At 39.5% G+C, this 22,557-nt stretch overlaps 3 protein-coding genes across 3 annotated transcripts; 2 read left to right on the top strand and 1 right to left on the bottom strand.

Moving 5' to 3' along the window:
• The first annotated feature begins 335 nt into the window (after positions 1-335).
• On the top strand, positions 336-8,392 carry LOC124876530 (barrier-to-autointegration factor B-like). The gene is made up of 3 exons (XM_047379401.1): positions 336-432; positions 887-1,039; positions 7,376-8,392. Exons 2-3 carry the CDS (start codon positions 914-916, stop codon positions 7,520-7,522), a joined length of 273 nt encoding a protein of 90 aa, XP_047235357.1. The 5' UTR covers positions 336-432; positions 887-913; the 3' UTR covers positions 7,523-8,392.
• A 905-nt stretch (positions 8,393-9,297) lies between these two features.
• Positions 9,298-16,732, top strand: LOC124876531 (barrier-to-autointegration factor-like). The gene is made up of 3 exons (XM_047379402.1): positions 9,298-9,394; positions 9,849-10,001; positions 14,906-16,732. The coding sequence occupies exons 2-3, from the start codon at positions 9,876-9,878 to the stop codon at positions 15,050-15,052; spliced, it is 273 nt and encodes a 90-aa protein (XP_047235358.1). The 5' UTR covers positions 9,298-9,394; positions 9,849-9,875; the 3' UTR covers positions 15,053-16,732.
• A 316-nt stretch (positions 16,733-17,048) lies between these two features.
• Positions 17,049-22,350, bottom strand: gng3 (guanine nucleotide binding protein (G protein), gamma 3). The gene is made up of 3 exons (XM_047379403.1): positions 22,126-22,350; positions 21,429-21,528; positions 17,049-18,430 (listed from the first exon to the last, which is right to left on the bottom strand). The coding sequence occupies exons 2-3, from the start codon at positions 21,525-21,527 to the stop codon at positions 18,302-18,304; spliced, it is 228 nt and encodes a 75-aa protein (XP_047235359.1). The 5' UTR covers position 21,528; positions 22,126-22,350; the 3' UTR covers positions 17,049-18,301.
• Between the last annotated feature and the right edge of the window lie 207 nt (positions 22,351-22,557).

The raw sequence follows: 22,557 nt of genomic DNA, 5'->3' as shown, positions 1-22,557 counted from the left end.
TTGACCTCTTTTTTTTTTTTTTTCTTGGTCTTCATGTTTCTGCTTGTTCTGAGGCCTTCACAGAACAGATGGATTTATAGTAAGATTGCACTACACACAGGCGGACAGTCTTTACTAGGTAGGTTATTTCTGAAGGGACTGAATTGCTCTACATCTTATTTAGGCGTTTTAAAGTAAACATGGAGAAGACAAATGCAGACCACACTTTTCAGACTTTTATTTATATAAAGAGTAATGTAGATGTCATGTCAAAAGCTTTTAAATTAAATGTTAGCCTATATAAGTGCCAGTTTACATACAGGGTAAAGATTATTTGTAACTAATGACGTGATGACGGCCTCAATACTGTGGGTAGTTTTGGAAGAAACAGAAACCGAATAACTGGATACTTCTTGCCTGCGGTTTCATTTATTCCGGACAGGACGCTATAAGGTACGTTCGTTCAAAATCTAGCATCACAAACTACGCTTTCTATAATTCCTGATTAGCGTTAATGACAGACTAGAGTCATTAGATAGAGCAGAGTAGCCCTTTAATCGTGTGTCGTTTTGATCCTGATGACGTTTCTTTTCTGTTCTGCTGCATTAGGTTCAAACTAGACACACGGGATTAGTTTAAGACGATGCCAGTAAATAGCTATAAAATAAAGCAAATGTTTGCATGTATTATTTCCCATATTAATTATTTAATTCCCCTTTGGGGTAAATAAAGTTTTTTTTTTTTTTACTTGAATATATTTGTTATATAGAGGCAAAATTAAGAGATACCTGTAAAGAAAAACTAAGGTACAATAATAAATTACTGTTGGCGAAAAAAGAGAAAGGCAGAGAGACAAACAAGAAATGTAATTTGTCAACACCTGAGTTTGTGAAGCTTTATGTTGCAGCTCATCCTTTGGATTTGTGACAAGACCATGTCTTCAACGTCCCAAAAGCATGGAGCGTTCGTGGCTGCGCCTATGGGGGAGAAACGTGTGACGGCTCTACCAGGCATCGGGAAAATCCTTGGCCGTCGAATGGAGAAAAGCGGTTTTGATAAGGTCACTGCGTCTTTATTTCTTTATAAAAAAAATCCACCGTTTTTTGCACTTTCATACAATTTACAGTTTTATATGACAGTTTTGGGAAATATATATTTATTTTAGGTGGTAGAGAGTCGATAAGCTTCTACTGGCTACCTGTTTTGCCTGTTCAGATTTTGACCTATTTAATTTTTTTCTTTATAATAAGCGCTATAACATAAAACAGGGAAAACAATGTGCTGTAAGGCCTTGGATAAGAGTTGTAGTTTTGACTCCAACAAAAAAAGGAAGGAATCATTATTACACTTATCCTCATTTATGCATCAAAGTATATGTCTCTAACCTTTATCAGATTTTTACAAAACCCCCTAGAAAGGTTTTTCAGTATTTGACCTGCTGATCTCCGATCAGAACCAATCAAGTGTAATTTGGCTTATTCCAGTCTTTGGCTGTTTTATGCATCAGTATCAAATGTTTGGCTATAAATTGTTGGTTTGGCTATAAATAACTATTAAAATGAGCTAAAGACAATTATTAACAAAGTTATTAATTTAGATCAAAATGACCAAGTTGGGCACCTCCTGATTATCAGGAATTAATAGTCAAACATCTCTCAGTCTCTCTCAGGGACTTACTGTCTTATGATATCTGCCTGGTAAGATATAAAGAACAATTGATGAAGGAGTGAATTTACGCACTGGTGTTCTCAAACAGCAGTTTAAGATATCTGCATTTACATTCTGACAAGTAAGAAGAACAATTCAAGATACAATCACATTTTGACGGATCAAAATGTCTTTCAAGATATCTCAAATGACGTTACTGGATTCCTTATTTGAAGGGTCACACATGCATAATTACCATTCAAGATATCTGGAACTTAATTATGACCAGTTAAATTACATTTTAAGATGATTTGATTTATAGAAAGTGTGCATAAGGTGCCCTAGTGCTGCCACTGAGCTGTCCAAACTATTGCCTGTGAAATGTTCGGTTGTCAGAAAATGCTACAACATTAAAAGAGCTCATGCGGAGAACACAAACTTCATGTACTTGAAGACTCCTTAAGAAGCCTGCGAAAAATTTCGGATTTACTCTCACCCGACCACCATATATTTTGACTCAAGGAGGAGCGGTTGCTTTTTGACACCGGAACTTGGCCTCAAAGAAAAAGATGTTACTGCAAAAGTTACGCTAATGTGATAGAGGAGGTAGCCGCGACAGTAGGCTAGTGTCCAATGCCAGGTTTTTGTCAAAAATGTAATCTTAAAATACAGCTTAAAATCAACCCTCAAAAGACAACTCACTTGTATGCAATGCCTATTTATTGAAGTATGTTTTGCTGTTAAAACCCGCCTGTTCTGGTAAAATAAAATAAACAGCTAAGTTCGATTGGCCTGACATTACTCACCACTGGGAAACGCAAGTAAGGCTAAAATACCTTATAAAGTTGCATCCACAATGCCACGTAAATCTTGGATGTTTTGTTAGTTCAAGATATCTGAAATAAAAAGGCCATCGAATAAAAAAATTTTCAAGATATCTGTAATTTATTTGGGGATATCTTAACAGGAATCTTGACTAGTCAAAAACACAGTTGTAGATATCCCTTACTTAGTTTTGGAGAGTTATTATTTGCTTTTAAGATATCTATAATTTAATTTTCACTGGCCGAATCATAGTTTCTGAAATTTAAAAATACATTTATTCAATTCAATTCAAAGATACTTTATTGATCCCCGAGGGGAAAGAATTCCAGTACAACCCATCCAAACATACATCATGACACAAGACAAGGGGACACGGGTCACCGAGGCTTTGCTGCCCACTCACAGGCGCTGCCCTTGCTAGATGAGAAAAGAGGCCACATTAGAAAAGTAGAGGGAAAAAATCATATTTCACACTTTATCCTTAGAAGGATACAGTTTGAGATTGCAAAAAACCTCAGCACAAAGAAGCAACAAGTTTACAAAACAACATCATGCTGGGAACGGTGAAGGTGGTGTGAGGGGGTGCATATGTTTATCTTGAGCATGTGTGTGTGTGCAAGTGATTGTGTGCAAGTAAGTCCATGAAGCACTGTCACAGAGGCCATTGTCCTTGATGGTACGTTGGAACGTTCATCAACTGGCCACAAAGTTCTGAGCAGCTCCACAGATGTCCTCAGGGAAGGGAGGGGGCAGAGGGAGCAGAGCGTCATGTTTACATAACTTCCAGGAGAGGTTGAACATAGCCAGCCATCAAGGTCGTGCAGGGGAGCCAGATTCAGAAAAACAACAATTATTTGGGTTAGGCTGACTCTTAATCAGAATCAGAATCAGAATCAGAATCAGAAAAGCTTTATTGCCAAGTACGTTTTTGGACATACAAGGAATTTGTTTTGGCGTAGTCGGTGCAATACAGTACAAATTAAACAGTATAAACATATCTACAATATAATATAAATATATGTGCACAGTTTTAAGTGAGTGAGAGTAAATATAGAGCAGTATAAGATGCAAGAGCAATACAACAGTGCAGGTGATCATTGTGCAAGTAAAGCAGTGCAAGTAAAGCAGGAGTCCAAGCTGAGCGTTAATGTAACTCATAGAGTTACAAGTTACAAGTGTCCTGTCAGCAAAAAAAGGGGGGGTGTGGGGGAAAGGGAGAGTGTCAGGGTGGTTTCCGGGCTTTGTTAACCAGGCTGGTGGCAGATGGGAATAAACTGTTCTTGTGGCGTGAGGTTTTGGTCCGGATGGACCGCAGCCTCCTGCCAGAGGGGAGAGTCTCAAAGAGTCTGTGACCGGGGTGGGAGGGATCAGCCAGAATCTTCCCTGCCCGCTTCAGGGTCCTGGAGGTGTACAGTTCCTGGAGCGACAGTAGACTGCAGCCAATCACCTTCTCAGCAGACCGAATGACACGCTGCAGCCTGCCCTTATCCTTGGCTGTAGCAGCGGCGTACCAGATGGTGATGGAGGAGGTGAGGATGGACTCAATGATGGCTGTGTAGAAGTGCACCATCATAGTCTTTGGCAGGTTGAATTTCTTCAGCTGCCGCAGGAAGAACATCCTCTGCTGGGCTTTCTTGATGAGGGAGCTGATGTTTGGCTCCCACTTGAGATCCTGGGAGATGATGGTTCCCAGGAAGCGGAAAATTCCACAGTGTCAATTGTGGAGTCACAGAGGGTGATGGGGGCAGGTGGTGCTGGGTTCTGCCTGAAGTTCACAACCATCTCCACTGTCTTTAGAGCGTTGAGCTCAAGGTTGTTCTGGCTGCACCAGTCCAACAGATGGTCCACCTCCCATCTGTACGCAGACTCGTCACCATCAGAGATGAGTCCGATCAGGGTGGTGTCGTCCGCAAACTTCAGAAGCTTGACAGACTGGTGACTGGAGGTGCAGCTGTTGGTGTACAGGGAGAAGAGCAGAGGAGAGAGAACACAGCCTTGGGGGGAACCGGTGCTGATGGTCAGGGAGTCAGAGACGTGCTTCCCCAGCCTCACGCGCTGCTTCCTGTCAGACAGGAAGTCAGTGATCCACCTGCAGGTGGAGTCGGGCACACTCAGCTGGGAGAGCTTCTCCTGTAGCAGAACTGGGACGATGGTGTTGAAGGCAGAGCTGAAATCCACAAACAGGATCCTGGCGTAGGTTCCTGTGGAGTCCAGGTGCCGGAGGATGAAGTGAAGGGCTAGGTTGACTGCATCATCTACAGACCTGTTGGCTCTGTAGGCAAACTGCAGGGGGTCAAGGAGGGGGTCGGTGATGTCGGTAATTTTCCGTCAGCCTTGAGAGTCTTGCTGGTGCTTCTCAAAGGCGAATCCAAACAGCCAAATTCCTGGTCTTTCTGCCAGATCCGAGAGAACAACTTTCTTCAAGATTTATCCCATTTCACCCCTGAGTCCAGGAACCGCAACCTGCCTGCGATCCTGTAAGGATCACATCCAGTCTGCGATTCAGCTCACGTAACATCTCAGTCTGAGTGTTGATCGCCCTGAAGATCCCATCATGCATGCCAGGCAGCCTCACAATGGCCGGAATAGCTGCTGACATTCTCCGAATTTCTCAATATGCCAGGAACCGCTGACTCCAAAAAGCAGAAATCCTGATATCAAACATCCAATTATATACATATCTTCCACATCCTCGACTGACATTATCGACAAACACACAATCCTCCACTTCTGCCAGGAGTCCATTGTGTATCCAGAGAAAAACGTCCTGTCCGGACAAGTTGGGCTCTTCTTCACCCTGTCTTCTCGTCGAGTAAATTTGATCAATTGCATTGAGAGACCAGCTGACCAAATCCATAACTCAGAATTTGGAAGATATGCAAAAAGAGGCTCCAAAAAGAAGACAAGACAGAGCTGAAGCAGGGCAGATATGGGAGGGGTGCGGGAGACAGAGAAAAACCGTCCTCCTCCACCGAGAGCAGAAAGAAAAAGACATCTTGAATAATGAGGTCATTTACTATATCTTTAAGTGGAATTATGACTAGTCAGAACAAAAAGCGAGATATCTCAAATATAGTTTATGACTAGTCATTGTTTAATTGTTGACATCTGAAATATACATTTTAGTTTGTCAGTAATTTATTGCAGATATCTTGAATTGGAACCTCCAAAAAACGTAACAGTAAATCTGACGTCATCTATACAATTCAGAATGTAATTAGAGATATCTCTAATTTCTATTTTGGCCAAAAAATAATTACAGATATCCTAAATAATTAATTTGTCTAGTCCTAAATCAAATTCAGATATGTGGAATGTACAGGGGTTGGACAATGAAACTGAAACACCTGTCATTTCAGTGTGGGAGGTTTCATGGCTAAATTGGACCAGTCTGGTAGCCAGTCTTCATTGATTGCACATTGCACCAGTAAGAGCAGAGTGTGAAGGTTCAATTAGCAGGGTAAGAGCACAGTTTTGCTCAAAATATTTAAATGCACACAACATTATGGGTGACATACCAGAGTTCAAAAGAGGACAAATTGTTGGTGCACGTCTTGCTGGCGCATCTGTGACCAAGACAGCAAGTCTTTGTGATGTATCAAGAGCCACGGTATCCAGGGTAATGTCAGCATACCACCAAGAAGGACGAACCACATCCAACAGGATTAAATGTGGACACAAGAGGAAGCTGTCTGAAAGGGATGTTCAGGTGCTAACCCGGATTGTATCCAAAAAACATAAAACCACAGCTGCCCAAATCACGGCAGAATTAAATGTGCACCTCAACTCTCCTGTTTCCACCAGAACTGTCCGTCGGGAGCTCCACAGGGTCAATATACACGGCTGGGCTGCTATAGCCAAACCTTTGGTCACTCATGCCAATGCCAAACGTCGGTTTCAATGGTGCAAGGAGCGCAAATCTTGGGCTGTGGACAATGTGAAACATGTATTGTTCTCCGGGAGAGTTACGGTGTGGAGAAGCCCCAAAGAAGCGTACCACCCAGACTGTTGCATGCCCAGAGTGAAGCATGGGGGAGGATCAGCGATGGTTTGGGCTGCCATATCATGGCATTCCCTTGGCCCAATACTTGTGCTAGATGGGCGCGTCACTGCCAAGGACTACCGAACCATTCTTGAGGACCATGTGCATCCAATGGTTCAAACATTGTATCCTGAAGGCGGTGCCGTGTATCAGGATGACAATGCACCAATACACACAGCAAGACTGGTGGAAGATTGGTTTGATGAACATGAAAGTGAAGTTGAACATCTCTCATGGCCTGCACAGTCACCAGATCTAAATATTATTGAGCCACTTTGGGGTGTTTTGGAGGAGTCAGGAAACGTTTTCCTGGCCACTATCCTGCAAGAAGAATGGCTTAAAATCCCTCTGACCACTGTGCAGGACTTGTATATGTCATTCCCAAAGACGAATTGACGCTGTATTGGCTGCAAAAGGAGGCCCTACACCATACTAATAAATTATTGTGGTCTAAAACCAGGTGTCTCAGTTTCATTGTCCAACCCCTGTAAGTGTGGTGAAGCCGATTTTATGTTAAAAGGCCTGCCATAAACCTGCGTGCACACACAAATAATAAACACAAACAACCTCACACCAAAATGTAAGAACTTTTTAACACAATATCAAATTTAATGGGAAATGACAAACTAGTTTTGAAATGTGAAAGAGAAAATATCTTTTCTCTTACTTTGTGTTTAAAAAAATGGTGGTAAAATGCCAACAGACATTCATCTCTTCTTATTTCCACTATCACATTGAACAGTCTATTAACACCACAGCAGAGGTGAGGAGCAATTCTAGTCTGAGCTGTTTTTCTAGTTCAGCTGCTCTACAACAGGGCTCTCGTTGTTAGAAGAATATTGTTGTTTTGTTTAACACGGATGTTTTGTTCTTCCTCTGTAGGCGAACGTGGTCCTTGGGCAGTTCCTAGTTTTGAAGAAGGATGAGGAGCTTTTCGATAATTGGCTTAAAGACACATGTGGAGCAAATGCCAAGCAGCAGCGTGACTGCTATGGCTGTCTTAAGGAATGGTGCGATGCCTTCCTATAAAACCTGTCGTCAATCTTTTTTTTTTTTTCCTACTTCTGTCTGAAATGAACATTACTTCTTCAACAGTCTCCACTCAATTCACTTGTGAGTGTTTGTAGTAGTAGTTTTCACTAAATCAGTAAAGTGACACATTCATTCAGACGCCAGCCATTTATTAAATCAGTTTTATCATTATACAGTAATGGCATCCTGCAATGTCTACTTACTGTTTTATGCAAAACAGGTTGATTTATTTCAGCTGTAAACATTAATACACAGAACTCTTCTTCGTTTGTAGGTTACCGATAAGTCGGGTTGCAGTCAGACTAATTATAGTATAGCTACGGCTTTTTAAATGTTCTGACACGTGTGTTTTAGAGTTGTCTGAAATAAAGATCTGTTTATAAATGTGCTTAACTTGATCTCTTAGGTCAAATGTAAATTGTACAAAAAATCTGCTGTTTTATGCATCTTACTCACATTTAGAAAAATACTTTGCATTAACAACTAAATGTAGTTCCTGCTGAAGAGACATTCTTGATGCATGATGCTGCCACCACCATGTGTCACTGTGGGGATGTTGTCTTCGTTGTGATGTGCAGTGTTAGTTTTCTGCCACACATAACATTTAACATGTAGGCAAAAAAGTTCAATTTTGGTCAATATGATGATTTTGCTACCACTGTTCAGAAAACTACCTGTTTTCATCTGTAATTCTTGGCATATTTGCTCAGTTTTCTTACAAATGCCAATGAGAAGTTTGACAAACAAACAGCATTTTTCCTAAACAACAAATCCTCTGCTGTAAGTGCACCACAGACAGTGTCTTTTTTGAAATGTCTTGCAGAGAATGTTGCATTTTGTTCTGAAAATAAAAATCAACTAACTTGATTCTTGTTATAGCAGTAAGGTTGTAGATATATGTTTAGAAAGGTGCTGTTTTAGCTTTTGAACAATGGAAATGAAACATCACCATTAGATTACATTTGATCTGATTTAAGCTCTTTCTGGAACTGAAGATGGAAATGTACATGACTAAAGATGCTGATGCAACAAACCTAGATCCTGTTAAGATCAACTATATTACCTAACTCACAAATTAAAACATCTTGTGTGCAGTGTTTTTAGATGAACATTCACTCCCACCCTCGTTATGTTTCAACTCGATATGTACTCATCAGATGCCTTAAAGCTTGCTGTTGTAAACATGTATTTAAATCTAATAACATCATTGTGTTATCTAATTTGTGTGATACAGATTGATGTTTAGATGCCCTCATCAACAGCTTTATAACAATATAGTCATTGAGGTTCCTTTGTTGAAACACCGGCCCTTGGGTTTTGGTCTGACTGAAAACTTTTCAGCTTTTTTGTGTTCAATATAAAACAATAAACGGCATGTGTCACATTCAAGCACATCTCTCATTTTATGTGTTTGCTGTAAAAAAAAACAACATATTTGACCTCTTTTTTTTTTTTTTTTTCTTGGTCTTCATGTTTCTGCTTGTTCTGAGGCCTTCACAGAACAGATGGATTTATAGTAAGATTGCACTACACACAGGCGGACAGTCTTTACTAGGTAGGTTATTTCTGAAGGGACTGAATTACTCTACATCTTATTTAGGCGTTTTAAAGTAAACATGGAGAAGACAAATGCAGACCACACTTTTCAGACTTTTATTTATATAAAGAGTAATGTAGATGTCATGTCAAAAGCTTTTAAATTAAATGTTAGCCTATATAAGTGCCAGTTTACATACAGGGTAAAGATTATTTGTAACTAATGACGTGATGACGGCCTCAATACTGTGGGTAGTTTTGGAAGAAACAGAAACCGAATAACTGGATACTTCTTGCCTGCGGTTTCATTTATTCCGGACAGGACGCTATAAGGTACGTTCGTTCAAAATCTAGCATCACAAACTACGCTTTCTATAATTCCTGATTAGCGTTAATGACAGACTAGAGTCATTAGATAGAGCAGAGTAGCCTTTTAATCGTGTGTCGTTTTGATCCTGATGACGTTTCTTTTCTGTTCTGCTGCATTAGGTTCAAACTAGACACACGGGATTAGTTTAAGACGATGCCAGTAAATAGCTATAAAATAAAGCAAATGTTTGCATGTATTATTTCCCATATTAATTATTTAATTCCCCTTTGGGGTAAATAAAGTTTTTTTTTTTTTTACTTGAATATATTTGTTATATAGAGGCAAAATTAAGAGATACCTGTAAAGAAAAACTAAGGTACAATAATAAATTACTGTTGGCGAAAAAAGAGAAAGGCAGAGAGACAAACAAGAAATGTAATTTGTCAACACCTGAGTTTGTGAAGCTTTATGTTGCAGCTCATCCTTTGGATTTGTGACAAGACCATGTCTTCAACGTCCCAAAAGCATGGAGCGTTCGTGGCTGCGCCTATGGGGGAGAAACGTGTGACGGCTCTACCAGGCATCGGGAAAATCCTTGGCCGTCGAATGGAGAAAAGCGGTTTTGATAAGGTCACTGCGTCTTTATTTCTTTATAAAAAAAATCCACCGTTTTTTGCACTTTCATACAATTTACAGTTTTATATGACAGTTTTGGGAAATATATATTTATTTTAGGTGGTAGAGAGTCGATAAGCTTCTACTGGCTACCTGTTTTGCCTGTTCAGATTTTGACCTATTTAATTTTTTTCTTTATAATAAGCGCTATAACATAAAACAGGGAAAACAATGTGCTGTAAGGCCTTGGATAAGAGTTGTAGTTTTGACTCCAACAAAAAAAGGAAGGAATCATTATTACACTTATCCTCATTTATGCATCAAAGTATATGTCTCTAACCTTTATCAGATTTTTACAAAACCCCCTAGAAAGGTTTTTCAGTATTTGACCTGCTGATCTCCGATCAGAACCAATCAAGTGTAATTTGGCTTATTCCAGTCTTTGGCTGTTTTATGCATCAGTATCAAATGTTTGGCTATAAATTGTTGGTTTGGCTATAAATAACTATTAAAATGAGCTAAAGACAATTATTAACAAAGTTATTAATTTAGATCAAAATGACCAAGTTGGGCACCTCCTGATTATCAGGAATTAATAGTCAAACATCTCTCAGTCTCTCTCAGGGACTTACTGTCTTATGATATCTGCCTGGTAAGATATAAAGAACAATTGATGAAGGAGTGAATTTACGCACTGGTGTTCTCAAACAGCAGTTTAAGATATCTGCATTTACATTCTGACAAGTAAGAAGAACAATTCAAGATACAATCACATTTTGACGGATCAAAATGTCTTTCAAGATATCTCAAATGACGTTACTGGATTCCTTATTTGAAGGGTCACACATGCATAATTACCATTCAAGATATCTGGAACTTAATTATGACCAGTTAAATTACATTTTAAGATGATTTGATTTATAGAAAGTGTGCATAAGGTGCCCTAGTGCTGCCACTGAGCTGTCCAAACTATTGCCTGTGAAATGTTCGGTTGTCAGAAAATGCTACAACATTAAAAGAGCTCATGCGGAGAACACAAACTTCATGTACTTGAAGACTCCTTAAGAAGCCTGCGAAAAATTTCGGATTTACTCTCACCCGACCACCATATATTTTGACTCAAGGAGGAGCGGTTGCTTTTTGACACCGGAACTTGGCCTCAAAGAAAAAGATGTTACTGCAAAAGTTACGCTAATGTGATAGAGGAGGTAGCCGCGACAGTAGGCTAGTGTCCAATGCCAGGTTTTTGTCAAAAATGTAATCTTAAAATACAGCTTAAAATCAACCCTCAAAAGACAACTCACTTGTATGCAATGCCTATTTATTGAAGTATGTTTTGCTGTTAAAACCCGCCTGTTCTGGTAAAATAAAATAAACAGCTAAGTTCGATTGGCCTGACATTACTCACCACTGGGAAACGCAAGTAAGGCTAAAATACCTTATAAAGTTGCATCCACAATGCCACGTAAATCTTGGATGTTTTGTTAGTTCAAGATATCTGAAATAAAAAGGCCATCGAATAAAAAAATTTTCAAGATATCTGTAATTTATTTGGGGATATCTTAACAGGAATCTTGACTAGTCAAAAACACAGTTGTAGATATCCCTTACTTAGTTTTGGAGAGTTATTATTTGCTTTTAAGATATCTATAATTTAATTTTCACTGGCCGAATCATAGTTTCTGAAATTTAAAAATACATTTATTCAATTCAATTCAAAGATACTTTATTCAAAGATACTTTATTGATCCCCGAGGGGAAAGAATTCCAGTACAACCCATACAAACATACATCATGACACAAGACAAGGGGACACGGGTCACCGAGGCTTTGCTGCCCACTCACAGGCGCTGCCCTTGCTAGATGAGAAAAGAGGCCACATTAGGAAAGTAGAGGGAAAAAATCATATTTCACACTTTATCCTTAGAAGGATACAGTTTGAGATTGCAAAAAACGTCAGCACAAAGAAGCAACAAGTTTACAAAACAACATCATGCTGGGAACGGTGAAGGTGGTGTGAAGGGGTGCATATGTTTATCTTGAGCATGTGTGTGTGTGCAAGTGATTGTGTGCAAGTAAGTCCATGAAGCACTGTCACAGAGGCCATTGTCCTTGATGGTACGTTGGAACGTTCATCAACTGGCCACAAAGTTCTGAGCAGCTCCACAGATGTCCTCAGGGAAGGGAGGGGGCAGAGGGAGCAGAGCGTCATGTTTACATAACTTCCAGGAGAGGTTGAAGATAGCCAGCCATCAAGGTCGTGCAGGGGAGCCAGATTCAGAAAAACAACAATTATTTGGGTTAGGCTGACTCTTAATTTTCCGTCAGCCTTGAGAGTCTTGCTGGTGCTTCTCAAAGGCGAATCCAAACAGCCAAATTCCTGGTCTTTCTGCCAGATCCGAGAGAACAACTTTCTTCAAGATTTATCCCATTTCACCCCTGAGTCCAGGAACCGCAACCTGCCTGCGATCCTGTAAGGATCACATCCAGTCTGCGATTCAGCTCACGTAACATCTCAGTCTGAGTGTTGATCGCCCTGAAGATCCCATCATGCATGCCAGGCAGCCTCACAATGGCCGGAATAGCTGCTGACATTCTCCGAATTTCTCGATATGCCAGGAACCGCTGACTCCAAAAAGCAGAAATCCTGATATCAAACATCCAATTATATACACATCTTCCACATCCTCGACTGACATTATCGACAAACACACAATCCTCCACTTCTGCCAGGAGTCCATTGTGTATCCAGAGAAAAACGTCCTGTCCGGACAAGTTGGGCTCTTCTTCACCCTGTCTTCTCGTCGAGAAAATTTGATCAATTGCATTGAGAGACCAGCTGACCAAATCCATAACTCAGAATTTGGAAGATATGCAAAAAGAGGCTCCAAAAAGAAGACAAGACAGAGCTGAAGCAGGGCAGATATGGGAGGGGTGCGGGAGACAGAGAAAAACCGTCCTCCTCCACCGAGAGCAGAAAGAAAAAGACATCTTGAATAATGAGGTCATTTACTATATCTTTAAGTGGAATTATGACTAGTCAGAACAAAAAGCGAGATATCTCAAATATAGTTTATGACTAGTCATTGTTTAATTGTTGACATCTGAAATATACATTTTAGTTTGTCAGTAATTTATTGCAGATATCTTGAATTGGAACCTCCAAAAAACGTAACAGTAAATCTGACGTCATCTATACAATTCAGAATGTAATTAGAGATATCTCTAATTTCTATTTTGGCCAAAAAATAATTACAGATATCCTAAATAATTAATTTGTCTAGTCCTAAATCAAATTCAGATATGTGGAATGTACAGGGGTTGGACAATGAAACTGAAACACCTGTCATTTCAGTGTGGGAGGTTTCATGGCTAAATTGGACCAGTCTGGTAGCCAGTCTTCATTGATTGCACATTGCACCAGTAAGAGCAGAGTGTGAAGGTTCAATTAGCAGGGTAAGAGCACAGTTTTGCTCAAAATATTTAAATGCACACAACATTATGGGTGACATACCAGAGTTCAAAAGAGGACAAATTGTTGGTGCACGTCTTGCTGGCGCATCTGTGACCAAGACAGCAAGTCTTTGTGATGTATCAAGAGCCACGGTATCCAGGGTAATGTCAGCATACCACCAAGAAGGACGAACCACATCCAACAGGATTAAATGTGGACACAAGAGGAAGCTGTCTGAAAGGGATGTTCAGGTGCTAACCCGGATTGTATCCAAAAAACATAAAACCACAGCTGCCCAAATCACGGCAGAATTAAATGTGCACCTCAACTCTCCTGTTTCCACCAGAACTGTCCGTCGGGAGCTCCACAGGGTCAATATACACGGCTGGGCTGCTATAGCCAAACCTTTGGTCACTCATGCCAATGCCAAACGTCGGTTTCAATGGTGCAAGGAGCGCAAATCTTGGGCTGTGGACAATGTGAAACATGTATTGTTCTCCGGGAGAGTTACGGTGTGGAGAAGCCCCAAAGAAGCGTACCACCCAGACTGTTGCATGCCCAGAGTGGAGCATGGGGGTGGATCAGTGATGGTTTGGGCTGCCATATCATGGCATTCCCTTGGCCCAATACTTGTGCTAGATGGGCGCGTCACTGCCAAGGACTACCGAAACATTCTTGAGGACCATGTGCATCCAATGGTTCAAACATCGTATCCTGAAGGCGGTGCCGTGTATCAGGATGACAATGCACCAATACACACAGCAAGACTGGTGGAAGATTGGTTTGATGAACATGAAAGTGAAGTTGAACATCTCTCATGGCCTGCACAGTCACCAGATCTAAATATTATTGAGCCACTTTGGGGTGTTTTGGAGGAGTCAGGAAACGTTTTCCTGGCCACTATCCTGCAAGAAGAATGGCTTAAAATCCCTCTGACCACTGTGCAGGACTTGTATATGTCATTCCCAAAGACGAATTGACGCTGTATTGGCTGCAAAAGGAGGCCCTACACCATACTAATAAATTATTGTGGTCTAAAACCAGGTGTCTCAGTTTCATTGTCCAACCCCTGTAAGTGTGGTGAAGCCGATTTTATGTTAAAAGGCCTGCCATAAACCTGCGTGCACACACAATAATAAACGCAAACAACCTCATACCAAAATGTAAGAACTTTTTAACACAATATCAAATTTAATGGGAAATGACAAACTAGTTTTGAAATGTGAAAGAGAAAATATCTTTTCTCTTACTTTGTGTTTAAAAAAATGGTGGTAAAATGCCAACAGACATTCATCTCTTCTTATTTCCACTATCACATTGAACAGTCTATTAACACCACAGCAGAGGTGAGGAGCAATTCTAGTCTGAGCTGTTTTTCTAGTTCAGCTGCTCTACAACAGGGCTCTCGTTGTTAGAAGAATATTGTTGTTTTGTTTAACACGGATGTTTTGTTCTTCCTCTGTAGGCGAACGTGGTCCTTGGGCAGTTCCTAGTTTTGAAGAAGGATGAGGAGCTTTTCGATAATTGGCTTAAAGACACATGTGGAGCAAATGCCAAGCAGCAGCGTGACTGCTATGGCTGTCTTCGGGAATGGTGCGATGCCTTCCTATAAAATCTGTTGTCAAACATTTTTTCTACTTCTAAAGACTGAAATGAGCATTACCTCTTCAGCAGTCTCCACTCAGTTCCGTTGCATGTATTCAGTAGTTTTCACTAAATTAGTAAAGTAACATTTAGATGCCATCAGTTTTATCATTATTCTTGTAAGTCACACAGTAATGGCAGCCTGCAATGCCTACTAACTGCTAATGCTCTTTTTATGCTAAACAGGTTGATGGATTTCAGCTGTAAACATTAATACACAGACTTTGTCTTTGTATCTTGTAGGTTATTAATAAGTCGGATTGCAGTCGGTCTAATTATAGTGTAGCTATGGATTTTAAAACATTATCTAACGTGTGTTTTAGATTTGTTTGAAATAAAGATCTGTTTATGAATGTGCAGCTTGACGTGATCCCTTAGCTCCAAAGGCATTTTTAGGGTCTTGAAATGTTTGGGTGATTTAGCCCTGACCCAAAATTGTCAGACTGTGCTGGGTTTTGGTTGGACTAACGTGCAGACCAAAGCATGGGAGCCGCATGGTGAGTAGAAGTGTTTTTAATAATAATAATATAACTAGTGACTTACAAAAGGCAATGGAACACATGCAGGTATACAGACATGGAGCAGGAAGTAAACTGGAAGGATCCAGTGGTGAGCAAAGAAAACCAGAGGAAATAAATACAGAGGTCGGGTGGATAATGGACCAATGAACAAGGGGGGCTAATTAGGAGAAATATGGAGCAGCTGGTCACAGGGAGAATGTAGGGCATCTGAAGGAGGTAGGCTAATTAACACAGATGAGCTTGGAGTCCAGGGAAGTAACATAAACATCTAAACACAAGAATGAAACTTGAACCTAAACTACAATAAATAAAACTAAAATAACAGCAACTGAAGAACATAAACAACACGAAGGAAACAGGTCACTAAAGAAACTAAAACACCAGAGAATCATGACAAAAATATTTTAGATTTTAACTAGACAGCGGCCAAGTTTATAAGTAATTCACAGTTAAAATTCAAAAAAGAAAAATTTCAAAAAAGAAAACTGGTAAAAAGTTGATTTTCTTAAGTTTTAGTCAAATACTAAGATCCTAAAAACACATTTATTTATTTTAATTATGAGAAATTTTCAAACATTTGATAAAATAAATTCCTTCTTTTATTAACCTTTTCTGTTTATTGCCATCTTTCCAGCCCTTCATTCCACTTATGAAGAAACAATTTTCATTTGACCTGCCAAAAATAATAAATAAAACATTTTACAACACAGTCTGTTGTTCTCCGCTGAGCATGTGAGTCTTTACCATTAAACACTTTCTGACAGAGAATGGCGTTAACTTGTAGCGTTTAAAATAAAGCATAGAGCCTCATCCTGGACCTTTCTTGGACTCTCATGTTTTGTCCTGTTATCAGCATTAATATTTCAGTTATTAATAACTGCAGACATATGGCATGTTTGAATCTATTGCCTTGAGTAAAACTGTATCCTTGTGTTTAATTAGTTTAGTTTATATAATATTACATATTATATATACGTAGTACTGAGAGAAATAACAGTTGACTAGTCAGTGGTCAACCTGTAACTAATTGCTATAAGTTATTTCTTATTAATGCTGCACCTTTAAACTACCTTGGGTTGTATGTTTAGAATCAGCACAGAAGGTATAAAAGAAGCTATGTTTCAACTCTATATGTACTCATCAGATGCCTTAAAGCTTGCTGTTGTAAACATATATGTAAATCTAATAACATCATTGTGTTATCTAATCTGTGTGATACAGATTGATGTTTAGATGCCCTCATCAACAGATTTATAACAATATAGTCATTGAGGTTCCTTTGTTAAAACACCGGCCCTTGGGTTTTGGTCTGACTGTGAAAACCTTTCAACTTTTTTGTGGTGTTCAATATAAAACGATAAACGGCATGTGTTACATTCAAGCACATCTCTCATTTTATGTGTTCGCTGTAAAAAAAAAAAAAATTAAAAGGGAGACCTCATCTTCGTTGACAGGAAGTTTTATTTCATTGCTTCATTTTCCAGGAAAACGTTTTCTGCCATAGCTCCAGATCTGATATTTGCAAGGTATTAAAAATGCAGTGGATGAGGGGTGGTCACATAATTCTGATCTTCAAGATGCCAGATGTAGTTTCAAATTTCTTTCGAAAGGATTTATAACACAACTGTCCTGTTATATAAATACTGTTAAAACGCTGTTTGGAAGAGGCAGGCTCTCTGCACAGGAACATCTCAGATCTAAATGGCCACATTATCACTACTGTAGTCATTTTGTGCTCTAGAGAAATAGAAAATTATTCACACAACAGACTTAACAAGCTAATAGCAGATTTTTGTTGCTTAAATGACACATCATTAATAATTTCTGAGATGAGCTGTACTGGGGTCAGTGTGCTATCAAACTATAAACTCTCCAATTTACAGTCTCCAAAGACTTGGACTTGTTGCTTAATTTTCACAGTAGCACCTACGCATGTACGCACACACTTCCACATCCACGCTACAGCAATACTATAATGCTAAAATATTGGCAAACCTAAAACAGATTAATTAAACGTTGAAGTTCATAAACCGCTGTTATCTTTTAACTGATACAAGTAACTGCCAAATCTCCAGGGATGAAGAATATGAGACACTGTGCCAGTGAATGAGATACAGCTTAAAAACCAAATAATTTGACCTTTTGGTAGAGAAAGCATAATATAATCAGTATACATGAGAATCCACCAAAGGAAAACTGATGTTTAGCGAGGAAATGTCAAACTTTTAATGTCTGGTTCCTACTTTCCAAATCTGAACATATAGCACCATTGCAACCTATAAACTCAATGTAGAAGTTTATCCTTCTTAAAGGTGTCCATAACAATTTGAAAATAAATCTGATGATTAGTATGTTGTCCATTTTGGCAGTTACTTGCAGTTTCTTAACGCATGAGATGTATGTTTCAAATTAAATGACAGTATTTTGTTTTTTCTTTTAGGATTTATAGCCTTTTCATTAATCAAAGGCTTAAATTTTGTCTCAAATACTTTTTTTCCTTTCACAAATTTCACAGTTTAAGGAATTTAGTTTAAGACATTTTGTAGCTGATTCTTAACTGTACAATGGCAGCTTTTTATGCGAGGTTACTATAGTACACCGACGTCTTGTTTGAGTTGGAAGTACATGTGCACACTGTACATACATGTACATACTGTACAGTTGTACTTTGTATCAACAACAATCCCTGATTTGTCTCAAAGCAGAGCACAGAAGAATTTCTTCTCCCTGAAAGGGTTTTCTGAGGTGGGCACCGGGGTGATCAGGGGGTCATCGCAGGTGTGTGCGTCGCAGTACGCCATCAGGTCAGCTGCTGCCTTTGATACCTGCAGGGGAAGATCAGCACATCTTAGACATAAAGTGTGGAAAGTGTTGTCCAGTTATAAGCAGTGGCACCTGTTGGTGCTCCACCCCTCTGATTGAAAGAAGATTGAAAGAAGAGTAGACAAAGCAGTGGGTGTGACATGATCAGAAATGTTTGTCAGATTCCAGTGATGACTGTGCCTCTGCTGTTGGAGTGTATGTGGCCACACAAGATTTTAAGAAGGTGTTTGTATTTCATTGAGCTGAACGCTGGAGTGACGACTTGTCGGTTTCAGATGTCCTGCTGTCCTATTTGAAATGATTTGAATAATAGTTTTTGTTAGTCCGGCTGGCCTCTCATGGTCTTTAGAATAAAGGACCCAGAAGTGCATCTTGTAAAGGCAGACTAACTACATTTTAATTTTTTGTTTTGTCTTTTATGGCTGCCTCCCTACTTGACACCAGACACAATGTATAGCCACAAGCCCTTAGGAGACCTGAGTCTTTTGGGGTAGTTTAGGTGTGAAGTCATTGGTGATACTGATGTTTGATGTGTTAGCTGAGGTGTGTTGCCTGCTAAGTTTGCTGTGATTATTACATTGCTGTTGTTTATCATTCAGATTTATGTCAGGGTCTCCTTTGACTTCCAGTGAACTGTGGAGTGTATGAATAGTGGAGTAACTCAGGCTTTAAGTGCCACATTTATGTATCAATGCATTTTTCTATATTGTTGATTGAGTGAGAACCTGCATTGCAACATAATGAAACTAACATGGAACACAGTTAATATATAATCTGTTCTATAATTTTCAGCTTTTTCATCTCTGCAGACTTCTGTGTTGGATGTCCTGTACGCTGTTCTGTTTATATGTCTAGTAAATGTTCAGTGCCTTGCAAAACCTTTCACAACTTGAACTACTTATACATGCTGTCACACTACAACCAGGAATGTCAATGCATTGTACTGGGATTTTATGTGATAGACCAACACAAAGGAGTGTATTATTATGAAGTGACAGGAAAAGGATGCACAGTTTTGAAATTTTGTGCAAATAAAAATCTGTGCGGCACACATCTGTATTCTGCCCCCTTGAAGCCATACTGTCTGAACTACTTTTTGCTGTAATTACTGCTCCAAGTTTGTCTCTTCCAACTTTGCATATAGAGTGTTTGTAAAAACCTTCTGCAGGGCACTGCAATTACTAGCTATTATAGCTAGATAAAGTCTTTGACTGTAGTCTCACAGCTGATGGTTCTCCATTTGATTTCCTTGATTTCTTTCCCTGAGCTCTGCTCTTTCTTTTTGAACAATCTTGTAGTTGCATACTGTTTGAGAAAATGTACTCATCCGTCCGTTTCCGTCTGAGCTTCATTATGTGTCATTGCACACATTGTGTGTAGCCCTAATAATAACTCAGAATAATGAAAAGCATCATGTCAGAGCCCCATTCAGCACGCATCCTTGGCTTTTCATGCTGAATATTTGGCTCACACAATACGTGGTGCAAAGTTTGCTCATAAAAAGGTCGTGTTTATTTCAACCTGAGCTGTACTTCTACATACTCATACAATTATGAACACAGGGGATCCCAAATGTACATCATTATAAGGAAAAACTCACATTTTCTGCATTTTCTTATTAAATACCTCAGTGTTAGCAGTGAATCTTTCATTTGTTGTTTGAAGCAGCTTATCTATAGCGGAGAGGAAGCAGTTAGACAAACTCATTGGGAAGTCCAGCTCTGTCCTAGGATGCCCTCTCAACACAGCGCAGGTGGTGGGAGACTCTAGCAAACATGAAATCACTGCTGGACAGTGTCTCCCACATTGCATGAAGCTGTTGCTGAACTGGCGAGCTCCTTCAGAGACAGACTGCTGCATCCTAGGTGCACAAAGGAGCGTTATGGCACATCCTTCCTCCCAGCAGGTATTAAAATTTATAACTATCACTGCTCCCAACAAGCTCAGTAAGTGTTTAACTCCATGCTGATATTTGCACATTTGTTTCCTTTTTATGTGAATGGTAGGTTCTTCTTTTCTCAAGCACGGCGAATTTGTGGGTTTCTGGTCAACTGTCCAGGTTGCACACTTAATTTAATTTAATTGAATCTTATCTAAATATGTCATTTTGGTAATTATACAGTATTTCTCTTTTGTTATGTCGGTTTTCCCTTTACAGTCTATCCTAATTTTGATTCCTGTTATTGATTATTATTTTATAGGTTTTAGTCTTGTAACCTTTTTCTTATGTTTTTTTAGTGATGTGTCAACCTGCTTGTTTCCATTTGCCTTTTTTGCTCTGCCACTGACACACCGGACGTTTCCCACTGTGGGACAATAAAGGATATTTCTATTCTTCTTCCATTCCATCAGCGGGATACTCATGTTGATTTTTGAAATGTCAATGAATATCACTGTAAGCCTGATAGTTTTCAGGTCTGATATTGAAATGTGCCTTTTTTTCTAAGCTGAAATTCTGTCTAAGAAGCTTTATGAAATGATTACATTTATTTGGAATTTAGACTGAGCTATCAGACTGAGTTCCATACTTATGGTTTGTTCCTTTAAGGTGACATGATGCCTCTGCAAAGGTGTTTTAAACGCCATCAGGAACATCAGAGAAACCAAAACCATTTGGAAACATTCCATTGGGCTACAATAACTGGAGGTACATTTGAGAAGGTCAAAATTGCCTTGCTGCTGTTTTGTGTAAAATTAGTTCATAAGGTTTTACAGTGATGTATTAAAGATAAGACTAAACCAACACATTTGGTGAATCACATCACATTCATCATTGAACAATAACATTTTAACATTAGGCCATGTTGGCTAGGCTGTTTTACCTCAATAAATGAAGTCATAATTTGTAAACAGTATTTTCTGTTTACTCAGGATATATATTGATCTAATACTGAATTTTGTTTGATGAAGAAAAAAGTAAACAGAAAAAATCAATATAAGGCAGCAAATATATTTTAGAACACTATTTATCTGCTGGATAACAGGTGATTCTAGTTTTACCTTTATCCTACAGAAACTAGCCTCGATCTTCAGCTGTTCCACCAGCTTCCTGGCTTGGCCGACACTCATGGTGCTGTTCACTGGGGTGTCTCCTTTCATCCTGGCCACAAAAACAGCAACATGTGTGGTTTTGGAAAATGTTCCATACATTAGTGTTGTTAGTGCAATGTTGCCTGCTTTTGAGACAAATACACAGTGATGCACTATTATGTAGATTATCTCTAAGAAATAATGGGGTAAATGGCTCTGGTTGCAAAGCAAGCTTGAATCCCGTCAGTCACCAATTCAAAAGTATGAATATCTGTCAATACTGGGTCAGACTCATCAAAGCTGATTCATTATGTCATTCCATACAGTAACAAAAGCACCATATTTTTTGATAAGGCTAAAGGAACATAAACTGGGCCAACTGGTCTATTCAACATGGCCTACTAATTTCCCCCAGTATATGCAAGAAAAGCCATAGCAATTTGAAATGCTAGGTGCAAATGTAGCCATTCAGACAAGAATGAGATGATGGCTTTATATGCACAGGACAAAATAAAAAAGATGTGGGAAAAGAAATCAAGTCAGATGGGTTATCAACAAGGAAGAAAAAAAGCCGAGCAGAGAAAAGAGCGAATCTGCTTCTTTTATTCTGGACCCTTCCTCGTTGTGTTCTTCCCTCTCCCTCCATCCATCCCCATTTTCTCCTTACCCGTATGATATTCCTCTTCAGGTGCAATCTTCCCCCCTCTTCTCTCTCTCTTTTTTTCTCCTGTCTTTTTCCGTCTCTCTGTGTCTTCCTCTGTGAGCTTCTGTTTTTTGGTGGTATCAGTGTAGCCGAACCCCACCCCTCACAGACAACAAGCCTTGGATGGTAACCTGCTCTGTACAGTCCAGCGCACTGCAATTCTGCCACAGTGAGCACTAGATTTGTGGTGGATGGATGGGATCACCCCCCCAGAGTTGTGAATGGTACCTACCAGATGGGGGTAGGGGTAGAGGGGGATGCCACCAATGATGGTTCTCTTATGTGGGTGGATTGTACCACATCGGGGGCAGGAAACTGGGTCCAACTGGATTCTCTGAGATTATAACACTCAGATATAAATCAGAAGTGACTATATTTTTTAGCATTGAAATATTG

This window comes from Girardinichthys multiradiatus, chromosome 11 (genome assembly GCF_021462225.1).
Source record: "Girardinichthys multiradiatus isolate DD_20200921_A chromosome 11, DD_fGirMul_XY1, whole genome shotgun sequence".
NCBI classification, from domain to species: domain Eukaryota; kingdom Metazoa; phylum Chordata; class Actinopteri; order Cyprinodontiformes; family Goodeidae; genus Girardinichthys; species Girardinichthys multiradiatus.
This window is presented reverse-complemented; position numbering and strand designations above follow the sequence as displayed.